The following is a 27,853-nucleotide window of genomic DNA, read 5'->3' on the forward strand; positions in this document are numbered from 1 at the left end:
AGGTGGGGCAGGACATGAGACAGGGAAGCTAGTCCAGAGTCAGTCCTGGTGAGCAGCTAAAAATAGTTAATATTCATTAAGTGGTTATTTTATCCCAGACACTGGGTCAAGTTATGTCTATGTATTATATAAACAAGTTTCATGAGTTATATCCACAAGTTCTATGCATTTATACTATTATTATCCTGATTTCTAAGTGAGGAATTAAATGAAGTTAAATAACTTGCTCAAATTTCATTAGCCCAGGGTGGGGGGGTGGTGGGGGGAGAAAGAAAACATTGTTTAAAAATGAACAATGATGTAAAAAATATATAAATTTAATAAATTTTTTAATTAAAAAAAATAATTTCATTAGCCAGCAGATGGCAAGCTCTTGCAATAGTTTTGAGAAACTGCGACAATTGAACCAATGTGACAGTAGTAGTAGCACATAAGAAAGGAGAGAAGCAGGAATCATCATAGATGTAAAATAAACTAGATTGTCTGTCAGTGGGAATGAGAAGAAAGGAGAATCGGCAGGTCATTCAATAAATATTCGTTGGGCACCTGCTGGGTGTATGACACTGTTCTAGTTTCTAACAATATATCATGAACAAAGCAGGAAAAAAAAGTTTGCCTTAGGACTTCAGGAGGGAGAATAAACCCTAAGCAAGATAAATTAGTGAAATTGTACATTGGGTAGTGATGAATGGCAAGGGGAAATAATTCAAAGAAAAGGGATATGAAGTCTGTGGGTGACTGAAATTTCAGACAGAATCGCCAAAAAAAGTGACAAAGTTGGGGAAGAAGGTGTTACAGGGCAGGTAGAGGGGCACCCTAGACCCCACAAACCTGCCTACTCTAAATGGGTTCTGCCATCCGCCGCATCAACACAAAACATATGAGACTGTAATGGGAAGGAACTTTAATACAATTAGGAAACAATACAGGAAAGGCAAAGTATATAGTTTCTAAATCAAGCACCCAAAGTTACCGGGTCCCTTGTGGGTAAAAGTCCACCCAAGCAGGATTGGCCCAGATCAAGGCCCCAAAACCTGCCACAGGTCTAAAGCACCTTCCAGTGGGGACCCACAGAAAAGGATCAGAAACAACCAGACAAGTCTGGAGGGAAAAGAGCAAAATCAAAATCAAGACAAAAACCGCCATTGTCACCTCCCCACAGGTCTCTCACCCACATCTGTGTCAACCAGTCCACGACCAAAAGGCATATTACCTTTTAAACCATATTACCCATTTTTGCATAAAATCAGAGCAGAATAACCAAACAGCAATTTTAGCTCACTTTGTTGGAATACTCCATATAGCATCAGAGCAAACTCTTGACATCCACTTCGGCTTCAAGAACAAAGTTGGTCTCGCCAGACTCCACCTGGGCTTCCTCTTCTTGAGGGTATCAAGGGCTTTTTCATTTTTGGGGTTGTCCAGTCCTGCCAATGGAGGCAACTTCCTCATCTTCTTTGGAGGTCTCTGGAACCCTACAAACAAAGCAACATGTTCTCCTCTTGTTCAGCTCTGTTTCAACTTCCTGAAAGAACTCCACTCAAAGCCACACAATGAAACTCATCTCCAATTGTTTTTGTTTTAAGCAGACAAAATCCCTATAGTTATGCAAAAATAGACACTGACAGGAATAGTAAAAATTACTACCACCATTTTCATGCTGTGTTGGTATCAAGGGGAAAGAAAACGCAAGCGCAAGTTAACTCTGCTGAAAAAAGAAAAAAAAATAATTTAACATTGGTGCAGGTCCTGGTCAGTCAAAACAAGAAAACTGTTGAATCAGAACAAAATGCAACAACATTTCCAGTATTATGTCAAAACTTAGGAAAAGTCAAGTGTATCTCCAACAGTCTATTCAGTGCTTTGTAGTAAAATTGTTTTTACCCATCAAAAGTTCCATCAATAGGAATCTGTTGAGGCCTTCACCCCCTATTTTTTTTTTATAGAGGCATGCTTTTTATTTATTTATTTATTTGTTTGTTTGTTTGCTTGTTTTGTTTTATACATGCACTGGGTACAGTCAGAAGCGCGGGAGGGTGAGAGAATTCACCAGAGCCAGAGCGGGGAGCAGAGCAGGCAGAAGGACCGAAGTACACTGCTGAGGGGAGCAGCGGGCGGCAGGAGAGGTCTGCGTGCCATGTGGGACCCTCCTCCGGTGGCCGGGGAGCAGCCAGGGATCGAACCGGCGCCACAGAGGCCGCAGAGGCCGCGGGCAGCTTCGCAACCCAGCGCTCAACTGCTGCACCACCGGGGAGGCCCACACCCCCTATTTTTTTTACAGAAACAATTTCTGTAGATATCAAACAATTTAAGTATACAATATTACAAGGCAACAATCACCACTGAGAGTTTACATAATGTCAGGTACTGAGAGGTTGTATACACGTTTTAGAAAACCAATGTTAACATTTCTGTACATGCCAAAGATTTACCATTTTCCCAAGTGACAATGCTTCCCTTCTAGTTTTACTTTACCAGTTAAACCAAATAGGACAAATTCATCTAATGCCTTTTCCAGGAGAAAAGGGAGAAACTTTGTGGAGTGCCTCAGGAGCTCTACTGAGGTTCCACAAAATTTCCTTAGATCAACCAAATGACAGGCTACCAAATGTTTTACTTGAATTTAGATTTTTGGGAAGCTTTCCATAAACATCAGAAAACAACAGCAACAATAATATTCAATCTCTATGAAAGTGATACAGGGCAGGGAGAGGGGCACCCCAGATCTCGCACACCTGCCTGCTCTAAATGGGTTCTGTCATCCGCCGCATCAACACAAAACATGAGACTTTAATGGGAAGGAACTTAAACACAATTAGGAAACAATATAGGAAAGGCAAAGAATATAGTTTCTAAATCAAGTACCCAAAGTTACCTGTCCCTTCATGGGTGAAAAGTCCACCCAAGCAGGATTGGCCCAGAACAAGGCCCCAAAGCCTGCCACAAGTCTAAAGCATCTTCCAGTGGGGACCCACAGAAAAGGATCAGAAACAACCAGACAAATCTGGAGGGAAAAAAGCAAAATCAAAATCAAGACAAAAACCGCCATTGTCACCTCCCACAGGTCTCTCACCCACATCTGGGTCACCCAGTCCACGACCAAAAGTCAAGTGCAGTTTCTTCACATGTCTCGGCTCCATGTGCCTCCTCCAGGTCTCCTTCTGGCTCTCCATCCTGCCTCCTTCCTTCTTCAGTCTCCTCTGCAGCTGCTTCTCTCCCTGCTCAGCTCCACCCTCCTTTTGGGTGGAGCAGGGAACCTGGAAGCTCCCTATTTCCTGGGGACTACCCTGTTACAAAAGCACCGGCTTAGTTCAATACTACAATGCTGACAATCAAACCATAACCTTTGGGTTTTTTGTCATAACTGGAGACTTTTTTTTAAAAATGTCTATGGGCACCATGTATACCAATTTTTTTAACCTCTAGAGGCCAAGACAGTTAGACACAAGGACATACAGACATACAACATACAGACAGACAATTTTTTTAGTTATGACACATGGAATATCTTATGTTTTTCCTCCATAGGCTCAGATAAAAATCTCAAACTCCAAAAAAAATGTGGAGTGTTGCTGGCAGAAATCAGTTTCCAGTTGTCATCCTACAAACCTAAGTCTTTGGAAATAAGAAGAAAAAGCTTTATTAATTACAAGAGTTACATGACCTTGTTTATCACTTTAGGATTTTCAGTGTTTAAGCCTCTTTATTGGAAGCCAGTGCTGGGGCATCCTGTACAGCAGCTGAAAGAGCAAAAGCAACAGTTAACTTTTAAGCAAAGGTAGTCATCTCTTGTTAGCCACCAAGCAGGCAATGCTTGGGTTTCCTGAAACAGAACCTGAAAAAACAAAATCAAAATATCAGCAATTAACTTTCAATTAAAAGGAGTCATCCCCTTACTTTTGTTAGCCACTCTGTGACAGAAGCTGAAAGTGCAGATTCAACATCAAAGTACAGATTACACCTCCCCCACACTAGGGAGGGACAACAACATAGGTATGAAAACCTGGTACAGTTACAAGATGCACCATAAAGAGTGTTGTCCAAAACAGACCTTCCTCAGTAGGAAGCAGAAACTTTGAATCTTGTCTTACAACAGCAATTAAATCCAGAATTCAAATTGTTAGGGGGAAAGGATGTCCTGAGCTAATCCCATACAGGCTTTGTGGACCCCACCCCCACTCCAAACCAAAGCCATCAGGACATTGGGAAAGACAAATCCCATCCCCACCAAAGGGAATGTTGCTGGGACCTGAGGGTGGAGTTAAGCAGCCAGGTTTGGTATAAAACCAGACATGTGGGCCTTGGGGTCTCTCGCTTCCTCACTCTCCTCCTGGCTTCACAGCTCCTGGCTTGCCATTTGGGATTCCAGATCGGCGGATCAGGTAGGATGCATTTGAAACTTTTTCTCCCACTTTTCTCCCTGAGTTGTACATTTCCTCATTTCCCCTTCCCTTGTAAATAAACCTTTTATTAACCTTTCATGTGTGCCTGCAGTAGAGTATTGATAACTCTTTTTAAGTGCGTGGATGAGGACCCACAGTCAGGCAACCCATTTGGTATCGGGGCTGCCCTATAACAAAATGGCAAACACGCCCAAAACAAATTGTGTAGACAAAAGTCACAGCAGCAAATCCTTTCAGACTCAGACAAAATCTTTTTAATTTTTCTGATGTAGACTTTGCAAAAATTCAAGTTCTCTCCAAGAATCCATCAAGGCTACCAGCAATTACCAGTTACTGATTAAGGCTACTCTTTCCTTAACACCAAGACATACATTTGCTAATTTAAATACCACAGCTCCACAGTTGGCTTGTAAAACCCCTTAGGCAGAGGTCAGGAAGTAATTGAAGACAAAGCAACATATCACTGAAGAATCATTATTGCCTTTAGAAATGCTAATGAGACAGCAGAGATCACAAAAAGAAAGGGAAAAAAAGGTCCAAAGTCCTAGCAACAAGAACCACTGAATTTTACAAGAGCCTGCCAAGTGGCCTCAGACGCCATCTTTGGTCTGGCCACATGGTCCAACATACTACCTGATCTTTTGAGTAAAACTGCTGCACAGAACAATCTCCACAAAATCAAATCTCTTAGCAAGTCACTACAAACAAATTACACACAAACACACAGAATCTTGACAAAGCCCAAGCCGGTTTTTCAACACCAAATCTACATATGACACAAACACACTAGAGAAACCAAAAATCACATTTGCGCTTATAGTAGCCAGTGCCACAGAGAAGCCCAATTTCCCTATGAGGCTGACTAACCATGGATGGCTCTGTCCTAAATCACGTTAGGTGCCAAATCTGTTAAAGGGCAGGGAGAGGGGCACCCCAGACCCCGCACACCTGCCTACTCTAAATGGGTTCTGCCATCTGCCACATCAACACAAAACATATGAGACTTTAATGGGAAGGAACTTTAATACAATTAGGTAATGAAAGGTCAATTCAGGGGCCAGGAATGAGGAATCCCACATAGAAAAAGACAAGATGACCCTGACACCAGGACCACTGATGCCATCAAACCTAAACTGAAGCCATAAACAGGAGAAAACAACTCAGCTCCACCCAAAACAACTTTGTTCCACCTAAACCTGTTTCCCCCCTGCCAACCCAGTTTTCCTGCCTAACCTCTCCTCACCCTGTAAAAGGGACATCGCCCCTCACAACAGGCGCGGCTTCAAGGACGCCCACCTTGGGTTAGTGAGGTCTGCCAGGGCGCAATAAGTTTTCCCTTCCTTTGAGAAATTTATCCTGGCTCTCCTTTTCTTTACCACTCTGAACCTTTCAGGAAACAATATAAAAAAGGCAAAGAATATAGTTTCTAAATCAAGCACCCAAAGTTACCTGTCCCCTCTTGGGTAAAAGTCCACCCAAGCAGGATTGGCCCAGAGCAAAGCCCCAAAGCCTGTCACAGGTCGAAAGCATCCTCCAGTGGGGACCCACAGAAAAGGATCAGAAACAACCAGACAAGTCTGGAGGAAAAAGAGAAAAATCAAAATCAAGACATAAACCACCATTGTCACCTCCCCATGGATCTCTCACCCACATCTGTATTAACCAGTCCATGACCAAAAGGCAAGCACAGTTTCATCACGTGATTCTTGGCTCCATGTGCCTCCTCCAGGTCTCCTTCTGGCTCTCCATCCTGCTTCCTTCCTTCCTCAGTCTCCTCTGCAGCTTCTTCTCTCCCTGCTCAGCTCCACCATCCCTTGGGTGGGGCAGGGAACTTGGAAATTCCCCCCTTTTTTGGGGACCACCCTGTTATAAAGGGAGCAGAAATGGAAATAAAAGTGATTTAATTTTAGACATAATAACTTTAAGACATCAGTGTGATATGTGTGAGGACATTTCCTGAAAGCAGCTGGAAATTTAGGACTAAAAGAATGCCCAAGGCTGGAGGCTTGGCAGTCAACAAAATAATAAGTGAAGATAAAGAGAAAAGTGGAAAAAGAATAGAAGCTTGGGAACACAAATCAGATGCAAAAAGAGAGAGAATTCATTCATACATTCAGAGATCTTTCCCTAACTGGGGAGCTGAGACCCACATCTCTGAACCCATCTCTGGAATTAAATATTCAGAATGTCCTCATGATAAAATTCCCTTGCGTCTCCCCATTTCCATAGATATGTCTCATAATGACCCTATGGAAATACACTATTCCTGTCCCACTTCAAGGAAAAGGAAACAAAACTTAGACCCTTAATAACTTGCTCAGTGTCACAGTTAGGGAGCAGTGGCACCATGGATGGTGGAGAAAAAGAAGCATACACGAATGTGTTCCCTGGGATTCTGAGGCCTGGGAGGAGACCAGTGATCACCAGAGTTAGAAATCAGGGCACTCTAGGATCTGAGCTCATAACCATTTCCCTATTTTGTTAGTTTGTACACTGTTACATAGTCATATATATATATATATATATATATATATATATATATATATATATGTATGTATGTATGTATATGTGTATTTTTGAGTGTGGACAGGCATGTGTCTGACAATGGGTACATTTTAGGAAGTGTGTCAGTAGGCAATCTCATCATTATATGACTGTCGTGGATGTTATTACACAAAGCTAGCTGGTACACATATGTACTTACATATGTGCTTTCCATTCTTGACTGGAAAGCCAAGTGACAAAGGTGATGCTAAAAAGAAACAGACAGGTGCCACTGGAGAAAGAAATAAGGAGATCTGCTTTGAATTGGGTAGTAGGAAAGGATTTTCTGGAAAAGTAGCATCTTGCTTAATGTTAAAGGATGTGAGGAGTCAAGGAGGGAGGACTCTGATGAAAAAGCATTTGATGCTAGGAGCCTCTTTGTGTAAAGACCTCATGCAACGAGCAGTCTGTGTGGAGAGGAAAGAAAACCACTGTGGCAAGAGAGGTAAACAAATAAAACCTATACCAAAAATGAGCATGAAAGAACATGATGCATTGTACATTCATTCAAGTGAGTCACACACCACCTTGCTTCTTTCAGAAAATTTAGCTGAAAAGATAAACCATGTAGAAAAATAATTCCAACAGGTGTCACTGAAATCATGCCCTGGGAGAAAATGAAACTTGTGTTTTCCCATTTTAACAATTTGTCAGATTTGTTAATGGTAAAATTAGTATGAAATTATATTAAAATGCAGACTCTGGAATGGAGACTAGGATTCTGCATTTCCAATGAGCTCCTGGATGACTAAGCCTACTCACAGACCTGGCTTTTAGAAACAAGGTTCTACCAAATAAGGGACCAAGAAAAAAATAATAATAAATAAATAAAAAACAAAATTAGCAGGCAACTATATATATCAGAGACATTCTGCCAGGGAGGGGGAGGGAGAGGGATCAAAACTGGAGAGGAAGAGCACAAGGGACTATGGTGATGGTTCACAGGAGAATCAGTGGTGGGAATTTTATAGCGACTATACCTGAGAGGAGAAAGCAAACATTGTACAAAAATGAACAATGATGTTTTGTGTGTGTGTGTGTGTGTGTGCATAAAGCAAGGTTCTAGATTTCACCAGTGAGGTTAGAGAGAAGGAGAAATAGCCACTGATTCTTTGAGTATGTTTGCAAGAAGTAGATAGAGGTATTTTGTTGCACAGGTGAGAATAGAGAATGGAAATGTTGGCAGAACCAAAGTGCATAGTCTTGCCAAACAATGCTGAGGTTTGGCTATTTATCTAAGTCAACAAGGATCTGTGAAACAAAGGAGCCAGGGGCAAGGTGGTGGGGGTGGGGTGGCGGCCTCAGTAATCAAGGCTTAAATCAGGCATTTGCTTTACGAAAAGAACCATCTACCCAAGCTTAATTACATACAGTTGCTCAAAGTGATCTCATAATCCTTTTTTATTTCTTTGAGATTTGTAGTAATGTCCCTACTTTAATTTCTAATTTTAGTAATTTGAGTCTTCTCTCTATTTTCTTAATTAATCTAGCTAAACATGTGTCAATTTTGTTGATCTTTTCAAAGAACAAACTTTTGGTTGACTTTCATATTGTTTGGTTATTTCTGCTTTAATCTTTAATATTTCCTTCCTTCTAGGTCTTGGATTATTCTGCTCTTCTTTTGCTAGTTTCTTACAGTATTTAGTTAGATTATAATGAGATTTTTCTTCTTTTTTAATGTAAGTATTTATAGCTATAAATTTCCCTCTCAGCATTGCTTTTGTTCCATCCTACAAATTTTGGTATGTTATGTTTTCCTTCTCACTTGTCATAAAGTCTTTTCCAATTTTTCTTGTGATTTTTTGATTGATTTATTAATTTCTCAGCAGTGTGCTCTCTAATTTCCACTTACTTGTGAATTTTTCAATATTTCTGTTGTTCTTCACTTTTAGTTTGTTACAGGGCAGCCCTGATAACCATGGGTGTAACTTGGAAACCACGTTGGGCGCCAAACTGTTACAGGGCAACCCCGATATAAAACGGGTTGCCTGACTGGGTCCTCACTCACGCGCTTAAAAGGGACTTAATACTTCACTGCAGGCACACACAAAAGGTTAATAAAATATTTATTTACAAGGGAAGGGAAATGAGGAAATGTACAACTCAGGGAGAAAAGTGGGAGATAAAGTCTTAAATGCATCCTACCCTATCCCCCGATCTGGAATCCCAAATGGCACTCTCAGAAATAGCATTCTGGTGATGGGATTTGTCTTTCCCAATGTCTTGATGGCTTTGGTCTGGAGTGGGGTGGAGTCCACAAAGCCTGTATGGAATTAGCTTTAGGACATCCTTTCCCCCTAACAGTATCATTCCACTGTGGTTGAGGAAGATACCTTGCATGATTTTAAACTTCTAAAAATTGTTAAGACAATGAGGTGCCATCTTACACCAGTGAGAATGGCACATATTAAAAAAACTAGCAACAACAAATGTTGGCAAGGTTGTGGAGAAAAAGGAACTCTCCTGCACTGTTGGTGGGAGTGCAAACTGGTCCAATCACTATGGAGAGCTGTGTGGAGATTTCTTGACCTACTAAACATAGAGCTTCCATATGATCCAGCAATTCTATTCCTAGGTTTTTACCCAAAGGACACAGAAACATCAATTCCAAAGAACACCCGCACCCCTATGTTTATAGCAGCACTATTTACAATAGCTAAGCTTTGGAAACAACCCAAATGCCCAAAAATAGATGAATGGATCAAGAAGATGTGGTACATATACACCATGGGATATTACTCAGCAATCAAAAAAGATAAACACATGCAATTTGCAGCAACATGGATGGCGCTGGAAGGGATCATGCTCAGCGAAATAAGCCAGAAAGAAAAAGAAAAACACTGGATGGTCTCACTCATAGCAGGAATCTAGAAAACTTAAATAAGGGACCAGGAAAAAGAATAACTATAAGAAAGAAAATATCAAAATCAACAAACAACTATGAACCAGAGACACTCTATGGGGGATGGGGGGCAGGGAAAGGAGGGCTTGGGGTCAAAATAAGGGGGTTGTAATTGTATGGGGAATATAAAAAATAAAATTTAAATTTAAAAAAAAGAAAAGACAGAAAAAAAAGAAATGATCAGAATGGTGCCTGTTATAAAAAAAATTAAAAATTAAAATTAAATTAAATTAATTCCAAAAAAAGAAAGAAACACGCTTGTCAAACTTAAAAACATAGGCTAGAACAAGAATTTTTGAGTTCAATGGGTGAGTGCAAGAGTGATATTTAGGAAGAAGTAATTGAACATTCAAGGTTATAAACTATATATATACTGCAGAAAGTAGCATCAAACCAGCGATCTGGGTAGCATAGCCTGAAGTTTCAGTCATTTTCTATTGCATTTACAAAGATGTGCTTAATTCAACCAGCAAATTGAGCCAAGTGCTAGAAAATTTTACTTTTGTGACTTTTCTGTGCCTCAGTCTTTGCATCTGTAAATTAGAAACACCTCTTCCTCCCCACAGACATATCCTCACAGGAATAAATGCGTGAAAGCCTGGAGAATTGAAAAAAAAAATTGCTAAGACTGGTTTTGTGACATATTCTGAAAAATGATCCATGTGCAATTAAAAAAAAAATGTGTGTGTATTCTACTGAATCTGGGTGGAGTGTTCTGTGTATGTCTATTAACCTGGTTGGTTTATAGTGTTGCTGAAGCCCCCTATTTCCTTATTTATCTTTCCTTATTTATCTTCTGATTATATGTGACTTAATGAAGTCTCCAATTATTCTTGTAGAATTGTCTATTTCTCTCTTCAATTTAGCTAATGTTCGCTTCATGTATTTTGGGACAGTATTTTAGTGCATACATGTTTATAAGGATTACATCTTCTAGCTGGATTATCTTATTTTAACTTCGAATAATCATGTCTCTCAACGATATGGTATATGTTCTGAGAAATGCATGCTAGGCAATTTCTGTGTTGTGTAAACATCACTGAGTAATTATACAAAGCTACATGGTGTAGTCTACCACACACCAAGGCTATATGAAGGACCCACCATTGTATAGGTGATCCACTGTTGACCAAAATGTCATTGAGCGCTGTGTGTTTGGCTTTGCCTCTTGTAAAAGTTTTTTACTTAGTCTATTCAGCTGTTATTAGTACATAGTCACCCCAACTCTCCTTCACTAAGTATTTGCATGAAGTTTTTTCCATCCTTTATTTCTAAACCGTTTGTGCTTTTCAATTTAAAGGAGTCTCTGAAGACAACAGAATTAAATCATATCCATTATGTTAATCTCTGTGTTTTAATTGATAACTAGATCAATTTACACTTAATCACCAATATGGAAGGCCTTATTTCCTGTATTTTTCTATTTGTTTTCTATGTTCTATATCTTTTTTCCCTCAATTCCATCATTACTCCTTTCTTTTGTACATAATTGATTTTTTATTTTTGGAACTTTTCTAATTTCTTTTTCTGTATATTTCTTTGTATGTTCTTACTTGTTATACTGGTGATTACTATTAACCTCTTCAATTTATAGCAATCAATTTTGGATTAAGATTGTCTTAACTTCAATAGTATGCCAATATTCTACTACTATACAGTTCCATTCCCTTTACATTGTTATCAAAAATTACATCTTTATACATGTGTGCCCATTAACAAAGTCTTATAACTATGGTTTTATATATAGATGAAATCATAGGGTCTCCTCAAGGCTTTTATAAACTTGACTCCTGGGTATGCATGTGGTGTTCTAATTTTCCTGGTATATGGAGACACTTTTCAGTGCCTTGATTCTCCAAAGAATCTCTTTCAATCTTCTGTTCCAGATTTTCAGCTTCTCCAATGTTTACCTTGACTGTAGTCTTTTGTGCCAAGTGGCAATGGGTAGCACATTTGCCTCTCAATGGTTATGAAGAATACCCTCTGCATAGCTACTTTTCCACTTGAGAGTGCTGACTTAGTTAAAATAAGGCAGGTGCTTTCCATCAGTTCTTCAGACAGCACCCAGACAGGTCAAAACAGACAAATATAATTCTTTCAGAATAATGGCAGCCTTCTGGAATCAAGGACTATGGTCTTAGCAGTGTGCAACCAAGCCAGGGAAGGGGAAAGCAAATAAAATGCTGCAAAGCTCTCCTCTCAATTTTAAATTGCTTTTTTCTTGATTTGGTTGCTTTCAACCTTTGGCTACTTTATACAATTTTGTCAAAGTTGATTCGGGAAGTGTTTGTTATTATTTATACTATTATCTTATTTATTTATTGGTGTTTCTATTGAGGGATAGGCCATTACAGCTAATAACACTGTGTCTTTTTTTAAGATTCATTTATTTATACAAGAACTGGGGTACAGGCCAGAAATGTGGGGGGGTGAGAGGATTTACCAGAGACAGAATGGGGAGCAGAACAGGCAGGCAGACCGAAAACACTGCAGAGGGGAGCAGCAGGTGAGACAGCAGAGGTCTGCCACGCCACATGGGTATCTCCCTGGCTAGCTGCGAATTGAACCTGCACTATAGAGGCTGCAGACAGCTTCACAGCTCTGCGCTCAACCTGCTGTGGCACCAGGAGGTCCCTATTGTGTCTTTTTGACAGATGTCACACACCTTAGACTTTTGGTCAACAATGTCATCAAAGTAGTCATTATTCCACTGAAATCCCTCACTCCTTTTCACCGGTAGAATTCACAATGAGGAGGTCATGGATGAACTTGACAGTAGGAGTTTCAGTGGAGTCGGGAGAGGCCTTGAAAAATAAGGGAACGAAAACATTGACCATGGAGTCATTTCAGTAAGACTTGCTTTTAATTGGGGCAAAGAAATGAGATAGTGTTTAACAGAGGATGTGAAACATTTGGAATTAAGTTATAAAGTATATTTGTGTGTTTGGCCACTCATCAGGGAGAAACTGGTGATGCAGGATGGAAGGAGGGAAAAGGAGTGAATCCAAAGAATAAGGGGAAGAACCACTTTTAACTTAGAGCTGCCATATTGTTCTTCCTGGTAAACAAATATTTTTTTCTTTCTCTGTTCTGCTTAATTTCCATAATTATTTGTCTTTCTATGAACACAGAATAATTCTTTTCCTACGTAGAGAATTCAATTTGTTTTTCATCTCTATCTGTCTCTAATTCCAGATAGCAGAAATTTTTAAGAAGCATGAACTTTTTTAAACTAACATCAATTTTATTTTTTATTTTTTTTAAGATTTTTTTTTATGCATACAAGAACAAGGGTATAGGCCAGAGGTACAGGGTCGGGGGGATGTGAGAGGATTTACCAGAAACAGAGTGGGGAGAAGAACAGGTAGCTGTACTGAAATCCATTGCTGAGGGCAGCAGCAGGAGAGACAGGAGAGTTCTGTTGTGCCATGTGTGTTAGCTCCATGTGCAGTAGCTGGGGATTCCTTCATAGTGCTGACGCTTAACCCTTTGCACCACCAGGGAGGCCCCTAACACCAATTTTATTATTTTAAGTTATTTTTCTTATCTTCACTTCAATCATTCTTTTTTTTTTTATAGAGGCATGTTTTATTTATTTATTTGTTTGTTTTGTTTTATACATGCACTGGGTACAGTCAGAAGTGCGGGAGGGTGAGAGAATTCACCAGAGCCAGAGCGGGGAGCAGAGCAGGCAGAAGGACCGAAGTACACTGCTGAGGGGAGCAGTGGGCAGTAGGAGAGGTCTGCACTCCACGTGGGACCCTCCTCCGGTGGCCAGGGAGCAGCCGGGGATTGAACCGGTGCCGCAGAGGCCGCGGGCAGCTTCGCAACCCAGCACTCAACCGCTGCGCCACCGGGGAGACCCCACTTCAATCATTCTTGAAAAAAGTAGGAGAGGTAAAGAGAAGAAGAAAGAAGAAAACAGGAAGAAAAAGAATTCTGTTCAAAACCTGAACTTCTCCTTATGAACTAAAGATCTGAATTAGGTGACAATAACTGACTCTGAGAAATAGCTTAAAAAAGTAAATGCATCCTGTGGTACATATACACAATGGAATATTACTCAGCAATCAAAAAAGGTAAACTCATGCTATTTACAGCAACATGGATGGAGCTAGAAGGGATCATGCTCAGCGAAATAAGCCAGAAAGAAAAAGAAAAATACTGGATGGTCTCACTCATACCAGGAATTTAGAAAACCTAAACAAGGGACCAGGAAAAAGACTAGCTATAATAAAGTAAAAATCAAAATCAACAGGCAAGCATCAAAACAAGGAGGGGTGGGAATTTAATGAGGACGATAACCAAGATGAAAATGAAAATGATGTAATGAAAAATGAAAAATGATGTAAAAAAATATAAAATTAAAAACATAAAAAAAACATATGCATTCTGCTGAGAAAGAAGATGGAAGAAAGGGAATACAAAGTCAGGTTTTCAACAGCAAGTGGCAATTTCATGTTCTTCTTTCTTGTTTCTCTGTGCACACATGATAGAGGTATGTTTTTGCACATGCAGTAATTATATATTTAAGGAAATCAGCTTACTAAAAATGTGAGAGGAATACAGTTAAATTCTGTGAAATTAAATAATTAATCTAAGATGTTTCATTTCCCTTCATTTTCTCCATTGCTGTCCTTATCACATTATGTTGAAATTACCCGTTTGAGCTCCCCACAACAACATAGGCTCAGGAAAAGAGCAAGATTAGTTACTTTGCTGCTCTTTATATTGCCAGTTCCCTAAATAGCACCTGACACCTAGTAGGCAGTCAGTAAATACTTGTTGAATAAATAATACTAGGCATTAATGTTATGTAATAGGGAAAAAATGAGCATCATAAAGTATAGATAAACTTTTCCTAAGTCAGTTAACTCATACTTCCTTTTTTGTAAAACATTTTTATTGAAATAGCGTTGGCTTATAACATTATACAGTTTCAGCATTCTGCTGGGTGAAAGGGGTTAATTTTTCTTGAATGATGGAAATTACACTTTTTTTCAGACTTCCTTTCTTAATCTGTCTATAAATGGAGCACAAAAACACAAGTGAAACCAACTCCCTGCTAGCAGAGTTCCTGCCATTCTTGCCCACGGAAGACCAGCCCTGGAGAAGATGGCTCAGCCCCTCCTATGGATCTTGCTCCTTTGCCTGCAAACCTGTGAGTTTTGACCCTTGCTGACTCCCTTCTAGTGTTCTACTTTTAGAAATTTCCCTTCAGAAAGATGCTGAAATGCACCTTTGATCTGTCTTAACAGACACACCCTAGGTCTCTAGAAGGCTCCATCTGACTGGGGAGAAACATAATTATTTTTAGCTTTGGAGTTTATATTTCTGAATTTTGTCTCCGCCCAGCCTCCAAAGGTCTGCAATGAACTCTTCTGTTTAAGAGAGTTAACATTTGGTTGAACTTCCCAGAGACCCCCAAGAAAGAACAGATCATCCAAAACCTTGACTAACTTAAATGCAAATTCTTTGGGGGGTGGGTTAAAATGTGTTACCTCCTACATTTGAAGAGATAGGAAACTATACCTCTGAATCATGCTTATACCATGCTTAAACCAATGGGCCTCCCCAGTGGTGCAGAGGGTTGAGCACAGCACTGTGAAGCTGTCTGCTGCCTCTGCAGCACCGGTTTGATTCCCGGCCGGCCAGGGAGAAACCCATATGGTGCAGCAGACCTCTCCCGCCTCACCCACTGCTCCCCTCAGCAGTGTATTTCAGTCTTTCTACCTGTTCTGCTCCCTGCTCTGTCTCTGGTGAATCCTCTCACCCTCCTGCGCCTCTGGCCTGTATCCCAGTGCTTGTACAAATAAATAAATCTAAAAAAATAAATAAACCAATGTTAACTTAATGAAAAAAGTGATACAATAAAAAAATTAGAAAAAATAAAATAAAATGTATTACCTACTTTTGAACAGACATGCACTTCCCAGTTATATCTCATTGCTCTCCCAGATTAGAGTGACACATGATCATAATTATCATTTTGAAAACTTAATCTTTGCACATTCCCTTTCTTTGCAAAGCAAATTCTGAGTTATTCTCTACTTATATCCTCCAAAAGCTCTCTAAAATAAGTGGGGATGATATTACTATCCCTATTTTACAAATAAGCTAAGTCTCAAAAAAGAGATGGAGAACTTGAATGAAAAACTCTCTTTTCTTATTATGGCTTAATTATGAAGGACAAAATGACCACTGGCTGTGGTTAGCACAAAGAAAATTGTATCATTAATCTAGGTCTGAAGTGTTTTTGTATATATTATCTCATTTAATCCAAACAATTGCTTTGTTAAAGTCAAAATTGACTATTTCTTATTTAATAAATCTACCTATAGAATCTTTCACAAGTTCTGTAAAAGCACCAGCATATTCCTGGCATGATTTAGAATATAAAGAATCCAGTGGGTTAGGATTTCCTGAAAAGGTAGAATTGATACACCTTGGTCTCTTGAGTTTCCTTGACCATTTATAGCTGTGATTCCTTTAATTCAAGCTTGACGTAGATTACACCCACTAGACAAGCTATGGCTTTGGAGCTTGTGCTAGTCACCCTGATGTAGGAGGCAGAAAATGCAAGTAGATAGTGAACAGTTGGATAGAAACTAAGTGGAAAATACAGGAATGTCCCCAGGTTCCTGAGAAGACTGGCCATCATGCATTTGATACTTAGTTTACAAAGCCTTCTGCAATTTTTATCTTGACATTCTTGTGATCCATACTAAAATCATTAAAATAAACAAGATGAATATTATTAATCCTGTTATTTTTCTATTATTATTATTTTAGATTTAGTTTTTATTTATACAAGAACTGGGGTACAGGCCAGAGGCCTGGGAGGGTGAGAGAATTCACCAGAGACAGAGCAGGGAGCAGAATAGGCAGATGGAACTGGGAGCAGCGCGGAGACAGAAGAGGTCAGCCAGGCCATGTGGGTAGTTCCCTGGCCAAGTGGGAATTGAACCCGCGTTGCAGAGGCTGCGACAGCTCCCCAGCGCTGCGCTCACCCACTGTGTTACTGGCGAGGCCTCTGTTATTTTTTTTTTAAGTATAGATTAAGATTCAAGTCAAATACTTCATCTAAAATTTTACAACCTGAAGTTGGTACAGTTAGAAATTGAACTCATTCTTCTAATCCCATGACTGCTCCATTTGAACACAAATGTCTTTGGACTTAACCACTGGCCATTTCTGTCTTCACCCACTTTGATACCAAAGTACTGTCCCTCTGCCGATCATTCATTTCCATTCTGTGATTTGTCAGTGAAAAGTCATGATTTATTCCCATCAAGTCAGAATAGTTCAGTCAGAGGCTGGACCTATCTCACAACTACCTGCAGAGGAGGGTGGGGGCTTGTGGGTAGGTCTTCACCAACATCAGAAATTAAGGTAGGGGCACTAGGCAGAAGATCCAAAGAATGCCTATATACAGACATCACTCAGGTACCATTCACATAATTTGATTTGAGTTAAAATAACTTCTGCAAACAAGGGTCCAATATAGACAGGACTTTGAAGCCCTGTTGAAAAGAAAACACCTTTGTAGGGTATTCTAGCAGTTGATACATAAAAGTCCAACAGGTGAGTAGACCCAAATGGGTATCTTCCCATGCTTAAATAGGGCCCAACGATGAGCCTACAAGTTAGAAGATTTCATGCCTGGAGAAGAGTGTGTGCAAGAGCCAATTTGTCATTGACCCAACATCCTCGCATGGAGGGACCTGAAGATAAAGACATTCTGTGTTCTAGAAAGAGACTTGAACAGGCTGCTGCTGCATTCACAAAGGGGTCAAAAGCATACACCCAGTCATAGAATGAAGAATAAATTGTGAATGGGGAACATGGGATATTGGTACATAAATGCAAAAATCCAGTTTCCCTGGGTCGCTACATGAAAAAGAATAAAGTTTGACCACTATCTCATACCATGCACAAAAACCAACTCAAAATGGATTAAAGAACTAGACATAAGACCTGAAACCATAAAATATATAGAAGGAAATATAGGCGATACACTGCATGACATGCACCTCAAAGACATCTTTATAGACGCATCACCCAAAGCAGTGATAGTGAAGGCAAAGATCAACAGCTGGGACTACATCAAATTAAAGAGCTTCTGCACAGCAAAAGAGACAATAACAAAAACAAAGAGAAACCCCACCAACTGGGAGAACATTTTTGCACCCAACACTAATGATTAAGGATTGATCACAAAAATCTACAAAGAGCTGACGAGACTCAACAAAAACAAAGAAAATAATCCAGTCAAAAAATGGGCAGAAGAGCTAAAAAGAAACTTCTCCAAAGAGGAAATGCAAATGGCCAACAGGCATATGAAAAAATTTTCAACATCCCTTGGAATCAGGGAAATGCAAATCAAAACTACAATGAGATACCATCTCACACCAGTGAGAATGGCACATATTAAAAATACTAGCTTGGGGTCAAAATCAGGGGGTTGCAATTGTATGGGGAATATAAAAATTAAAAAAATTTAAAAAAAAACTAGCAACAGCAAATGTTGGCGAGGATGTGGAGTGAAAGGAACTCTCCTGCATTGCTGGTGGGAGTGCAAACTGGTCCAACCACTATGGAGAGCTGTGTGGAGATTCCTCAACCACTAAAGATAGAGCTTCCATATGATCCAACAATTCCACTCCTAGGTTTTTACCCAAAGGACACAGAAACATCTATTTCAAAGAGCACCTGCACCCCTATATTTATAGCAGCACTATTTACAATAGCTAAGCTTTGGAAACAACCCAAATGCCCAAAAATAGATGACTGGATCAAGAAGATGTGGTACATATACACCATGGAATATTACTCAGCAATCCAAAAAGATAAACACATGCAATTTGAACTACATGGATGGAGCTGGAAGGGATCATGCTCAGCGAAATAAGCCAGAAAGAAATAGAAAAATACAGGATGGTCTCACTCATAGCAGGAATTTAGAAAACCTAAATAAGGGACCAGGAAAAAGAATAACCATAAGAAAGAAAAAATAAAAATCAACAGACAAATATGAACCAGAGACACACTTTGGGAGGGGGGCGGGACAGAGAAAGGAGAGATTGGGGTCAAAATCAGGGGGTTGCAATTGTATGGGGAATATAAAAATTAAAAAAAAAATCCAGTTTCCAAATAAATGTTGTGGAACTGCACATCTTGATGACACAGGACACCAGTAGGAAGAAGCAGAGACCTGCCTCAGGAGTGTCATTAACCCAAAAGCTCCTCTTATCAATATGGTGACTGACAAAATAGCCAAGTATCTCCTCAGCAGGAACCCAAGGTCAATGCTGGTAATCAGTCTACCAAAGTATCTTCTGAATCAACCCTTTCTTGTCTTAAAACTCAGAAGGAAAATATCTGCAAGTTTGGAAGCACCTAGGTTCATCTGTGTAGAAACTAGAAAGAAGTATGGGATATCAGTTGGAGGACTGATATTACTGGAGCTCTTTATGTTCCTTGTTTCCATCTTTATGCTCAATAGTTAATAATAAATATATAAATAATAAAAGTGTGCAATTACAGAGGAATAGAGATATAATAATGCATGGCCACTATCCTATATTCATTTTCGAATTTGTGTGTGTGCATGATAGTGCATCTTTGTTTTAAAGAAAAAGATTCAAGTTAACTCAAATCTCATAAAGATGATAAAAATCAATTAATAGAGAAAATAGTAACTATTCTCTGGGGCTGGTAGTTTTCTTTTCTTAAAAATCCTGTGACCAAGACTTTCCATCCTCAAGGAGAATGACACAAGATTTCTCAATGCTTGACTGTCTGCTTCTTCTTTTCTTGCTCGCCGTGCCCCCATCAACACTAATAAAATGTTTGAGTCCCTTTAGCATCTAGAAAAATAAGTATTGAGGTGGATTGATAGAAAGATTCTTTAAAAAAAAAAAAAGTCTGAAGTGTTTAAAGAAAGAATAAACTCCACCAAGTGGAGTGCCACGTAAAACTATCCCTAGTGGCTTTACTTGAACTAGCCCTTAATAATGACTCATACATTATTCAGGGTGACCATGGTGTCAACAGGCCCTCACAGATGGACTAGGGAAGCCTTAAAGCCTATGTACCAATTATTAAGAAGACGATGATTATGGGTATCATCCTCCTCATTTTCATTATCAACTTCAGAAATAACTAACATTTAGATTGCCGTGATGATTCACAGAGTATTTCATACTATATGCTGATCACTAATTAGATTGGGCAAATTTTATAGTTATTATTTCCATTCTGTGGATGAAGAAACTGACTCATAAAGGGTCTATGGCTTTATTAAGTGCCCAACTTATAGGTAGGAATAACACTAGCAGCACAAGTAGGTGCAGGGTTTCCCCACTATCTTCCACCCCAGCACCCACATCTTTAGTCCCCTATCTTTCCCCTACATGCAGTGGTTTTGGGGTTGTAAAACCACAGCTATGTGTAATGGATTTTCTCTCACACCACATTTGGTGTGTTCAAAGGTAGCAAAATCTTCATCTTAGGACTGTTCACATTCCATGCCTTTTCTCAGCATGCACAGGATTCTCAGGAATAACACCAACAGCACAAATTGCTGCAGGACTTCCCCAGCTACCCATATCTGCCACCCCAGCATCAGTTCCTGAATGACTTTACAGGAGATAATACAACTACACATCATACCCTCATACCATCCTGTGGCTGTACAATGTTCTAATACTAAGATCTCAGCCTTAGCGGAAGGCCTACACATTTCCTGGGTTTGATGACAGAACCTACCAGAACCATGAGTCTATGGCTCCCACATCCTGTCCTTTCTTTTTCACACCTAACCTGAATCTGATGAGTAGAATGGCATTTAGGTGTTAGGACCTGACTTCAAAAAGCCTTCACAGACATGGGAGGTCTGAGACCAAGAGCAAGTATACAATTTGGGGAGCCCAGCACAAACATGAAAATGTGGAGGTCCTTGTTCAAATATCACTAACAATGTCCAGGTGCATGGCCATATTAAACGAAGCTCATTGTCTTTCTGGGCTAGAGGATTGTGTGATCACACAGATCACAAGTACACATTTGTTGGTCCTGGGATTCGAGTCCTTCCACCAGACCTCATCAGCTTATCTACAGAGAATTAATGTTCAAGGAAATAAATATTGGCAAATTATACTTTCTGCCACCAAAGGCAGCCTTAGTTTCTTCTTCTGTCCCCCTTCTGTTTCCTTCACCTAACACTCACCCCCTGGTCTTATTTTTCATTTGTATATGCATCTGTCTTACTCTCTGGGCTGTGAGCTATAGGACTACACCTGCCTCTGAGTCCCTAACCCAGCCCCTGGCACGCAGCCCTTAATGACAGTAGATAAGGGTCCTTGTTCTTCCCTCCCCCCCTCCAAGGGCCCTGTACCGTCTCCTTCTGAACTTGCACCCCAACTAGGTCATCAGAACTTGCCTGGGATATTCTTCCTAAGGAAAGACTTGGTTGATCTGAAAAGGAAAGAAAGATATTAGCAGCTCCCAGCCCCATTCAGGAGTTACTGTGCTGGGAGGCAGGGGCAGCCATGTGTTTGAGAAATCCCTTGGTTTTGTGACACTTCAAAATGACTGGCGTTCTCAAGGATCCTTCTCCTTGCCTCTTTATGCCAAACCCTGGGTAAACTTTAGGAGCAGTCTGAGCCCACCTATGTGGAATACTTATGTCCTGCTCTTGGGTGCTTACATGCAGCTGGTACTCATCAGAATGATCCAATTATTGTTAATGGCTGGTGACCTTCCTGATTGGTTAAATGCTTTAATTAGTAATTAAATATTTTTAATATCACCCTTGCTGGCCCAAAACTATTCCTCACTAAATAGAGCTCAGAGACAATAACAGGTAACAAAAGAAGAGGAAAAGGAAGAGGAGAAAAAGCACCTTATAATTATGTTGTCTTTAAAAGGCGATGGAAAAGCAAAGAAAGAGAAGAAAATAAACTCTTCATGTCCCCCATGTCATTTTTTTTTAAGAAAGATTTATTTGTTTTTAGACAAAAACCAGGGTACAGGCCAGATGCGCAGGAGGGTGAAAGGATTCACCAGAGACAGAGCAGGGAACAGAACAGCAGAATGAGGAAATACACTCCTGAGGGGAGCAGCGGGCAAGACAGGAGAGGTCTGCTGCGCCATGTGGATTCTCACCGGCTGGCCGGGATTGAACAGGCACTGCAGAGGCTGCGAAAAGATTCACAGTGCGGTGCTCAACCACCTGCGCCACCAGGGAGGTCCAGAAACTTAATTTTTAAATGAGAATCTTCGGGCCTCCCTGGTAGCACAAGGTGTTAACTCTCAGCACTATGAAGCACTTGACAGTCATTAAAACATGAGTTTGATCCCTGGCCAGGGAGCTACCCACAGGGCTGCAGCAGACCTCTCCTGTTTCGCCTGCTGCTCCCCTCAGCAGTGTATTTCAGTCAGTCTGCTTATTCTGCTCCCCACTCTGACTCTGATGAATTCTCTCACCCCCACACCTCTGGCCTACACCCTACACATAAATGAATAAATTTTGTTTAAATATGAAAATTTTTAGGAACTACATGGTCATCATAACGTATTAGACATACCTTGAGTAGAATGCCCCCTTCCAAAGTCGATGCCCAAGAAAAGAAGCATTCTCAGGAAAGGGGATGAGATGGGAGGACAAGGGACTCTAACAGGCACAGTGGTTTTTCTATTTGTGTTCTCAGGGCCAGAAACAGCTGGAAGTAACACAGATGTCTGCACCGTGAATGGGATCCTGGGGGAGTCAGTTACTTTCCCCTTGAATATCCCAGAATCACAGCAAGTTGGAACCATTGTTTGGCAGTTCAAAACATCAATTGCTTTTGTACAACCAGGAGACTCAGGAACAGTACCCAAAGTCATTGTGACTCACAACAGTTATAATGACCGAATAAATGTCTCAGGTCAGAACTACAACCTGGAGATGAGAAATCTTGGGATGGAAGATGCAGGCATCTACTCGGCCGACGTCACTTTGAAGACCTCAAGCACTACCGAAACCAAGCGTTACAACCTTCAAATCTACCGTGAGTTGTGGGTAAATTGAAGGTTTTGCTTTGCAATTTTGCGATTTTTCTGATAATTGGATTCCCTAAATTTTTTTTATACTTAAACTTAGTTAATTTTTTCAAACTTATAAAAAGAGGGTGTGGCTTTATTTGTTTTTACCCATGGAAACTTCCCTAACAGTTGTCCCCTGGGCCTTGCTTTTCTTTTCTATAAAACATGTACAGTCACAGCACTCACGTCCTACAGTTCTTGTGAGGACCAGTGTATGTAAATCCCTTTTGTAAAAGATCCTTTTATTTTGAAATAATTATAGATGCAAAAGAAAGTGTAAAGAAATGTGTGGGGAGGTTCTGTGTACACTTCAGTCAGCCTCTCCTAATAGTAACATCTCACCTAACTACAGTACAGCATCAAAACCAAAAATGAACATTGGGTCCACCTACAGAGTGTAGTTAGATGTCACCACTTACACATGTACTCGCATGTGTGAGCATGGAGTAGCTCTGGTCAACATAATCACACATGTAGCTTCACGTGAGCACTACCACAATCACACTTAAGATAACATGGCCACAAGATTCTTTCATCCCTTCAGAGTCACTTTTTACCCCTTCTCCCTCCCTAATTCCTGGAAGACAAATCCTTTCTTCATGTACATGATTATGTTACTTCACAAACATTATATATTGGGAATCACGCAGTATACAAGCTTCTGAGACGGACTTTTATCAGTTTCTGTGGTGCAACTATTCTCATCCTGGTTGCTTTTTTTTTTTTTTAAGATTTATTTATTTTTATACAAGAGCAGGGGTACAGGCCAGAGGGACGGGAGGGTGAGAGGACTCACCAGAGACAGAGCGGGGAGCAGAACAGGCAGACAACAGAAACACAAGGCTGAGGGGAGCAGCTAACGAGACAGGAGAGGTCTGCCACGCCATGTGGGAATCTCCCTGGCCAGCCAGGAATCAAACCCGCACTGCAGAGGCTGAGGACAACCTCACAATGTGGCGCTCAACCCCCTGCACCACTGGGGAGGGCCTCATCCTGGTTGCTTTAAAGACATATGGAGTTGGGAATAATTCATACATCATTACAAAGGACATACACAAAAGATGAAATAACTTTGAGAGCCTAGATAACAGCAAAATGTCCAAAAAGGAAATAGAAAGTGGTGAGTTTTGAGTATTTGTTAGCTTTGTTTTTAATATAATTTAATTGTAAGTCTTTATAATTCAATATTTCATGACAGCTCTTTTTAACCACCATCTTGACAATTTTTTGAAATATAACAGTTGGCACTCACAGCTGGTGTAACCAGCCCCAGTTGACTTCTTGCTCATGTTTTCCCTCCCAGGTCGGCTTGGGAAACCAAAAATTATTCAGAGCTTAATGACCTTTGTGAACAGCACCTGTAATGTCACACTGACATGCTTTGTGGAGGAAGAAGACAAAAATGTAACATATAGTTGGAGTTCCCTGGGGAGAGAGGGGAACATCATTCGAATTTTCCAGAGCCACGAAGACCCAGAGCCACAAAGACCCAGAGCACACTTACACCTGCACGGCCTGGAACCCTGTCAGCAACAGCTCTGAGTCTATCCTGCCCAGCAGCTCTGCTCAGGTAAGCAGCTCAGTCTTGTCCTCCCAGAGCCCTCAGCAGTCACTCAGAAGAGCTGCAAGGTCTGAGTCTGGGCTTCATTCTCAGGGGTATACACCTCCCTTGCAGTAGGCTGGTCCTAGGGTGTCTCCTCCCACAGTGCCCTGAAAGTGTCCAGAGTCTTCTGAGAGTTGCCAGACCCCTCTGATTAGTTTTCTAATAGCAAGAAGTGCTCTCCTGGAGCTTTGGCACACCTTGAAGGTCACCTAATTTTGATTGTGTCCCCAAAGGTACCAAGCCTGCCCAGCCCCATGGGCCCGTTTCCTAAGGTCCTAGTCTCACTGTGACTTCTCTTTCCAGACACTGGGCTGAGCCACCAGAGATGCCACATTGGGCTGCTGAGTACAATGGCTGTACTTTTCCTGTTTATGCTCATCATATTGCCAGTAATTCTGCTTCTTCTGCGCAAAAGAGGTCAAGGTAGGATTTTCCCAGAAGGTAAAATGTGGAAAAGCATCTTTCTACTCCCTGGAACCAAAATAATTTCTCCCCAGTGATGTGGAGAGGTCCTTTGTTCTAAAGAATCAACCCTCTTACACTCCCCTCCCTGCCACCTCACCAGTTTCAGAATGAGGTCCCCAAGGACAGTGTGACATTGCCTTGAATGGTCTTCAGAGCTGTTTTGGGATCCCCAGAGTCTGGTGGGCCCAGAACATGGGTTCAAGTTTAGCGCTGACATTAACAAGATGTGCTTCATTAGACCAGTATCTCTGGCTCAGTGTTCTCATGTGTGAAGTGAGGTTTGGACTAGAGGGTCTCCAGGGGTCTCCGGGGTCACTTCAGTTCCACTGAGTTTTTTTTTGTTTTTTGAATCATGCATCATACTTATTTGTTTTTAAAGAAAACTGACACCTGCTGTGTAGCTTTTGACCATGATCTTTGGGGAGTCCTTGAGGGACATGTACTCATTTGTATTCCATGGTTGTCATAAGATCACTCTGGATCCTTTTGTATGATGCCATTCTCAAACAGGAAACCTGATCTTTGGCCCCAAGGAGATCATTACACCCTCATCACCCCTATTACTCTTACCCCCATGTTCACCTCAAATTTACCTTTCCTACCAATCACCTCACAACTCCTGGCACAGGAGGGAGCTCAATAAATGTCTGACTTTATGACTCAATCAAGCAAGGTAGGCAGGAGCATCTACTATGTGTTCAACACTAAGGTAATAAGGTACCCACTGGTGAAATCCAACACAGATATAACTGGAGAGAAACTGTTACAGAGCAGCCCCGATATAAAACAGGTTGCCTGGCTGTGGGTCCTCACCCACACGCTTAAAAGGGACTTATTAATACTCCACTACAGGCACACACAAAAGGTTAATAAAAGGTTTATTTACAAGGGAAAGGGAATTGAGGAAATGTATAACTCAGGGAGAAAATAGGGAAATAAAGTCTTTAATGCTCCTACCCGATCTGCCGACCTGGAAACCCAAAGGCACTCTCAGAGCTGGCAGAACTCTGCAAGGTGGTGGAGAGCCAAAAATGGGGGCCTCCCAAAGCCCACATGTCTGGCTTTATACCAAACCTGGCTGCTTAACCCCACCCTCAGGTCCCAGCAACCTGGTTGCTTAACCCCACCCTTCCCTTTGGTGGTGATGGGATTTGTAGTTCCCAGTGTCTTTGGCTTTGGCCTGGGGTAGGGGTGGAGTCCACAAAAACTGTATGGAATTAGCTTTAGGACATCCTTTTTCCCCCTAACAAAACCACCTAATTGAAAACCTGAGACTCTTCTGTAAAAAGATAAGTAGCTGTGCCAGAGACCCTAAAAAGACCCCATGTGGGAGAGCTATTCTGAGTGCCCACATGGGGAGGAGTAGAATCCCTTCAGCCTAAAGTAGATTCCTGAGTAGAAGAGAATTCCTACTGAGTTCTAAGGATGCCTAAGCTGGGTGCCTTCCAGACCATAGCAACTCCTATAAGAGATGGGACTAGTTAATCTGGTAGGCCTCATTTCTTCATCTTAAAGAGAGATCATTCATAAAATCCTCTACCTTTCACATTCTATGGTTTTATCTTTATTTGTGACACAGATGCTAACACAACAAAAACAATATACACAGAAATTTCAAGGACCACCTGGCCAGCAGAATCCAGGCTATACAATGAAATCCTCCAGAGTAATGTGAGCCACGTTCCTCATGATCCGCCCACCCAGATTCGGAGTGAGCAGTAGCCTAGACCAGGGCCATGGCCAAAGATCTAGAGGGTCCAACTAGAAATGCCAATTCTGGGAAATAGTGCCATGAGTCCTTCTAGAAGAACAGAAAGTAGCCAACTCTTTCCCTGGTAGCCTTTGGTGCCCACTGCCGGAGGCCCTGAGTTTCCACACTGGGCTGAACTCTTAGGTGAGTCAGGACTAGGAAAGGAGTGCTCCCTACAGGGCCAAGCTAAGGGAGTCCCCAGGTGAGGGCTCTGATGTGGCCACCCATATCTGCATGATGTGTGCTGAGGGCTCCTAGTGGCAGGAGATCACCTCCCTCAGACTCAGTCACTCTGTCTCCGTCCTTTCCTGTCACCTGCCTTGTCACCTGTCCTGTTCAACTCCATCCTGGACCAGGTGTCTACATTGCATCCCCTCCTCTGTACCTGCACTTGCCTGCTCCCTAAGGACTGATTCAGCCTGGTCTTAGAGCACTATATTTATTTATTTATTTGTTTGTTTGTTTGTTTGTTTGTTTGTTTTAAATTGCCCTAGTTGTTTTCTTTCTTTTTTTTTTTAAGATTTATTTATTTATTTATACAAGCACTGGGTACAGTCAGAAGTGCAGGAGGGTGAGAGAATTCACCAGAGCCAGAGCGGAGAACAGAACAGGCAGATGGACAAAGTACACTGCTGAGGGGAGCAGTGGGCGGCAGGAGAGGTCTGTGCGCCATGTGGGACTCTCTCCCAGCGACCAGGGATCCAACTGGCTCTGCAGAGGCTGCAGGCAGCTTTGCAACCCAGCGCTCAACCGCTGCGCCACTGGGGAGGCCCAGTACTATATTTAGATGGACAGGGCACCATGACACAGGGCATGGGAAGCAGAACTCAGTCTGAATTATGCAAACCCTCCTTGTGTCTCTAGAGGTTTCTGTTCAGTCGTTGCCCACTGTCCCACCCCACTCTGCCTGACCCCCATCCTCTCCAAAGTAGAGCTGAGGCCCCAAGAGGCAGCCACCTGGGGAAAGTGACACCAGTGAGGAGTGACAGGTAGAGCAGAATCAGGAGGGGTTCTTAACATTTTCCAGAACTCCCTCACGAATTGGTCGACGGGTGTTTTATAGGTGTCCCTACCCAAGGAGGAAGCAGTGAACTCAG

The 27,853-nt window shown here is 41.2% G+C and overlaps 1 protein-coding gene across 1 annotated transcript; it reads left to right on the plus strand.

The window, feature by feature from the left end:
• The first annotated feature begins 14,919 nt into the window (after positions 1 to 14,919).
• On the plus strand, positions 14,920 to 26,728 carry LOC119242295 (SLAM family member 5-like). Its single transcript, XM_054693915.1, is given in 7 exon segments — positions 14,920 to 15,010; positions 22,563 to 22,904; positions 24,242 to 24,408; positions 24,410 to 24,485; positions 24,488 to 24,508; positions 24,845 to 24,964; positions 26,586 to 26,728. Coding segments are annotated over 7 exon segments (915 nt in total). The 5' UTR covers positions 14,920 to 14,964.
• The last annotated feature ends 1,125 nt before the right edge of the window (positions 26,729 to 27,853 follow it).

The sequence above is a fragment of the Talpa occidentalis genome, unplaced genomic scaffold (genome assembly GCF_014898055.3).
Source record: "Talpa occidentalis isolate TD23 unplaced genomic scaffold, MPIMG_talOcc4v2.1 talOcc4.12, whole genome shotgun sequence".
Lineage (NCBI taxonomy): Eukaryota > Metazoa > Chordata > Mammalia > Eulipotyphla > Talpidae > Talpa > Talpa occidentalis.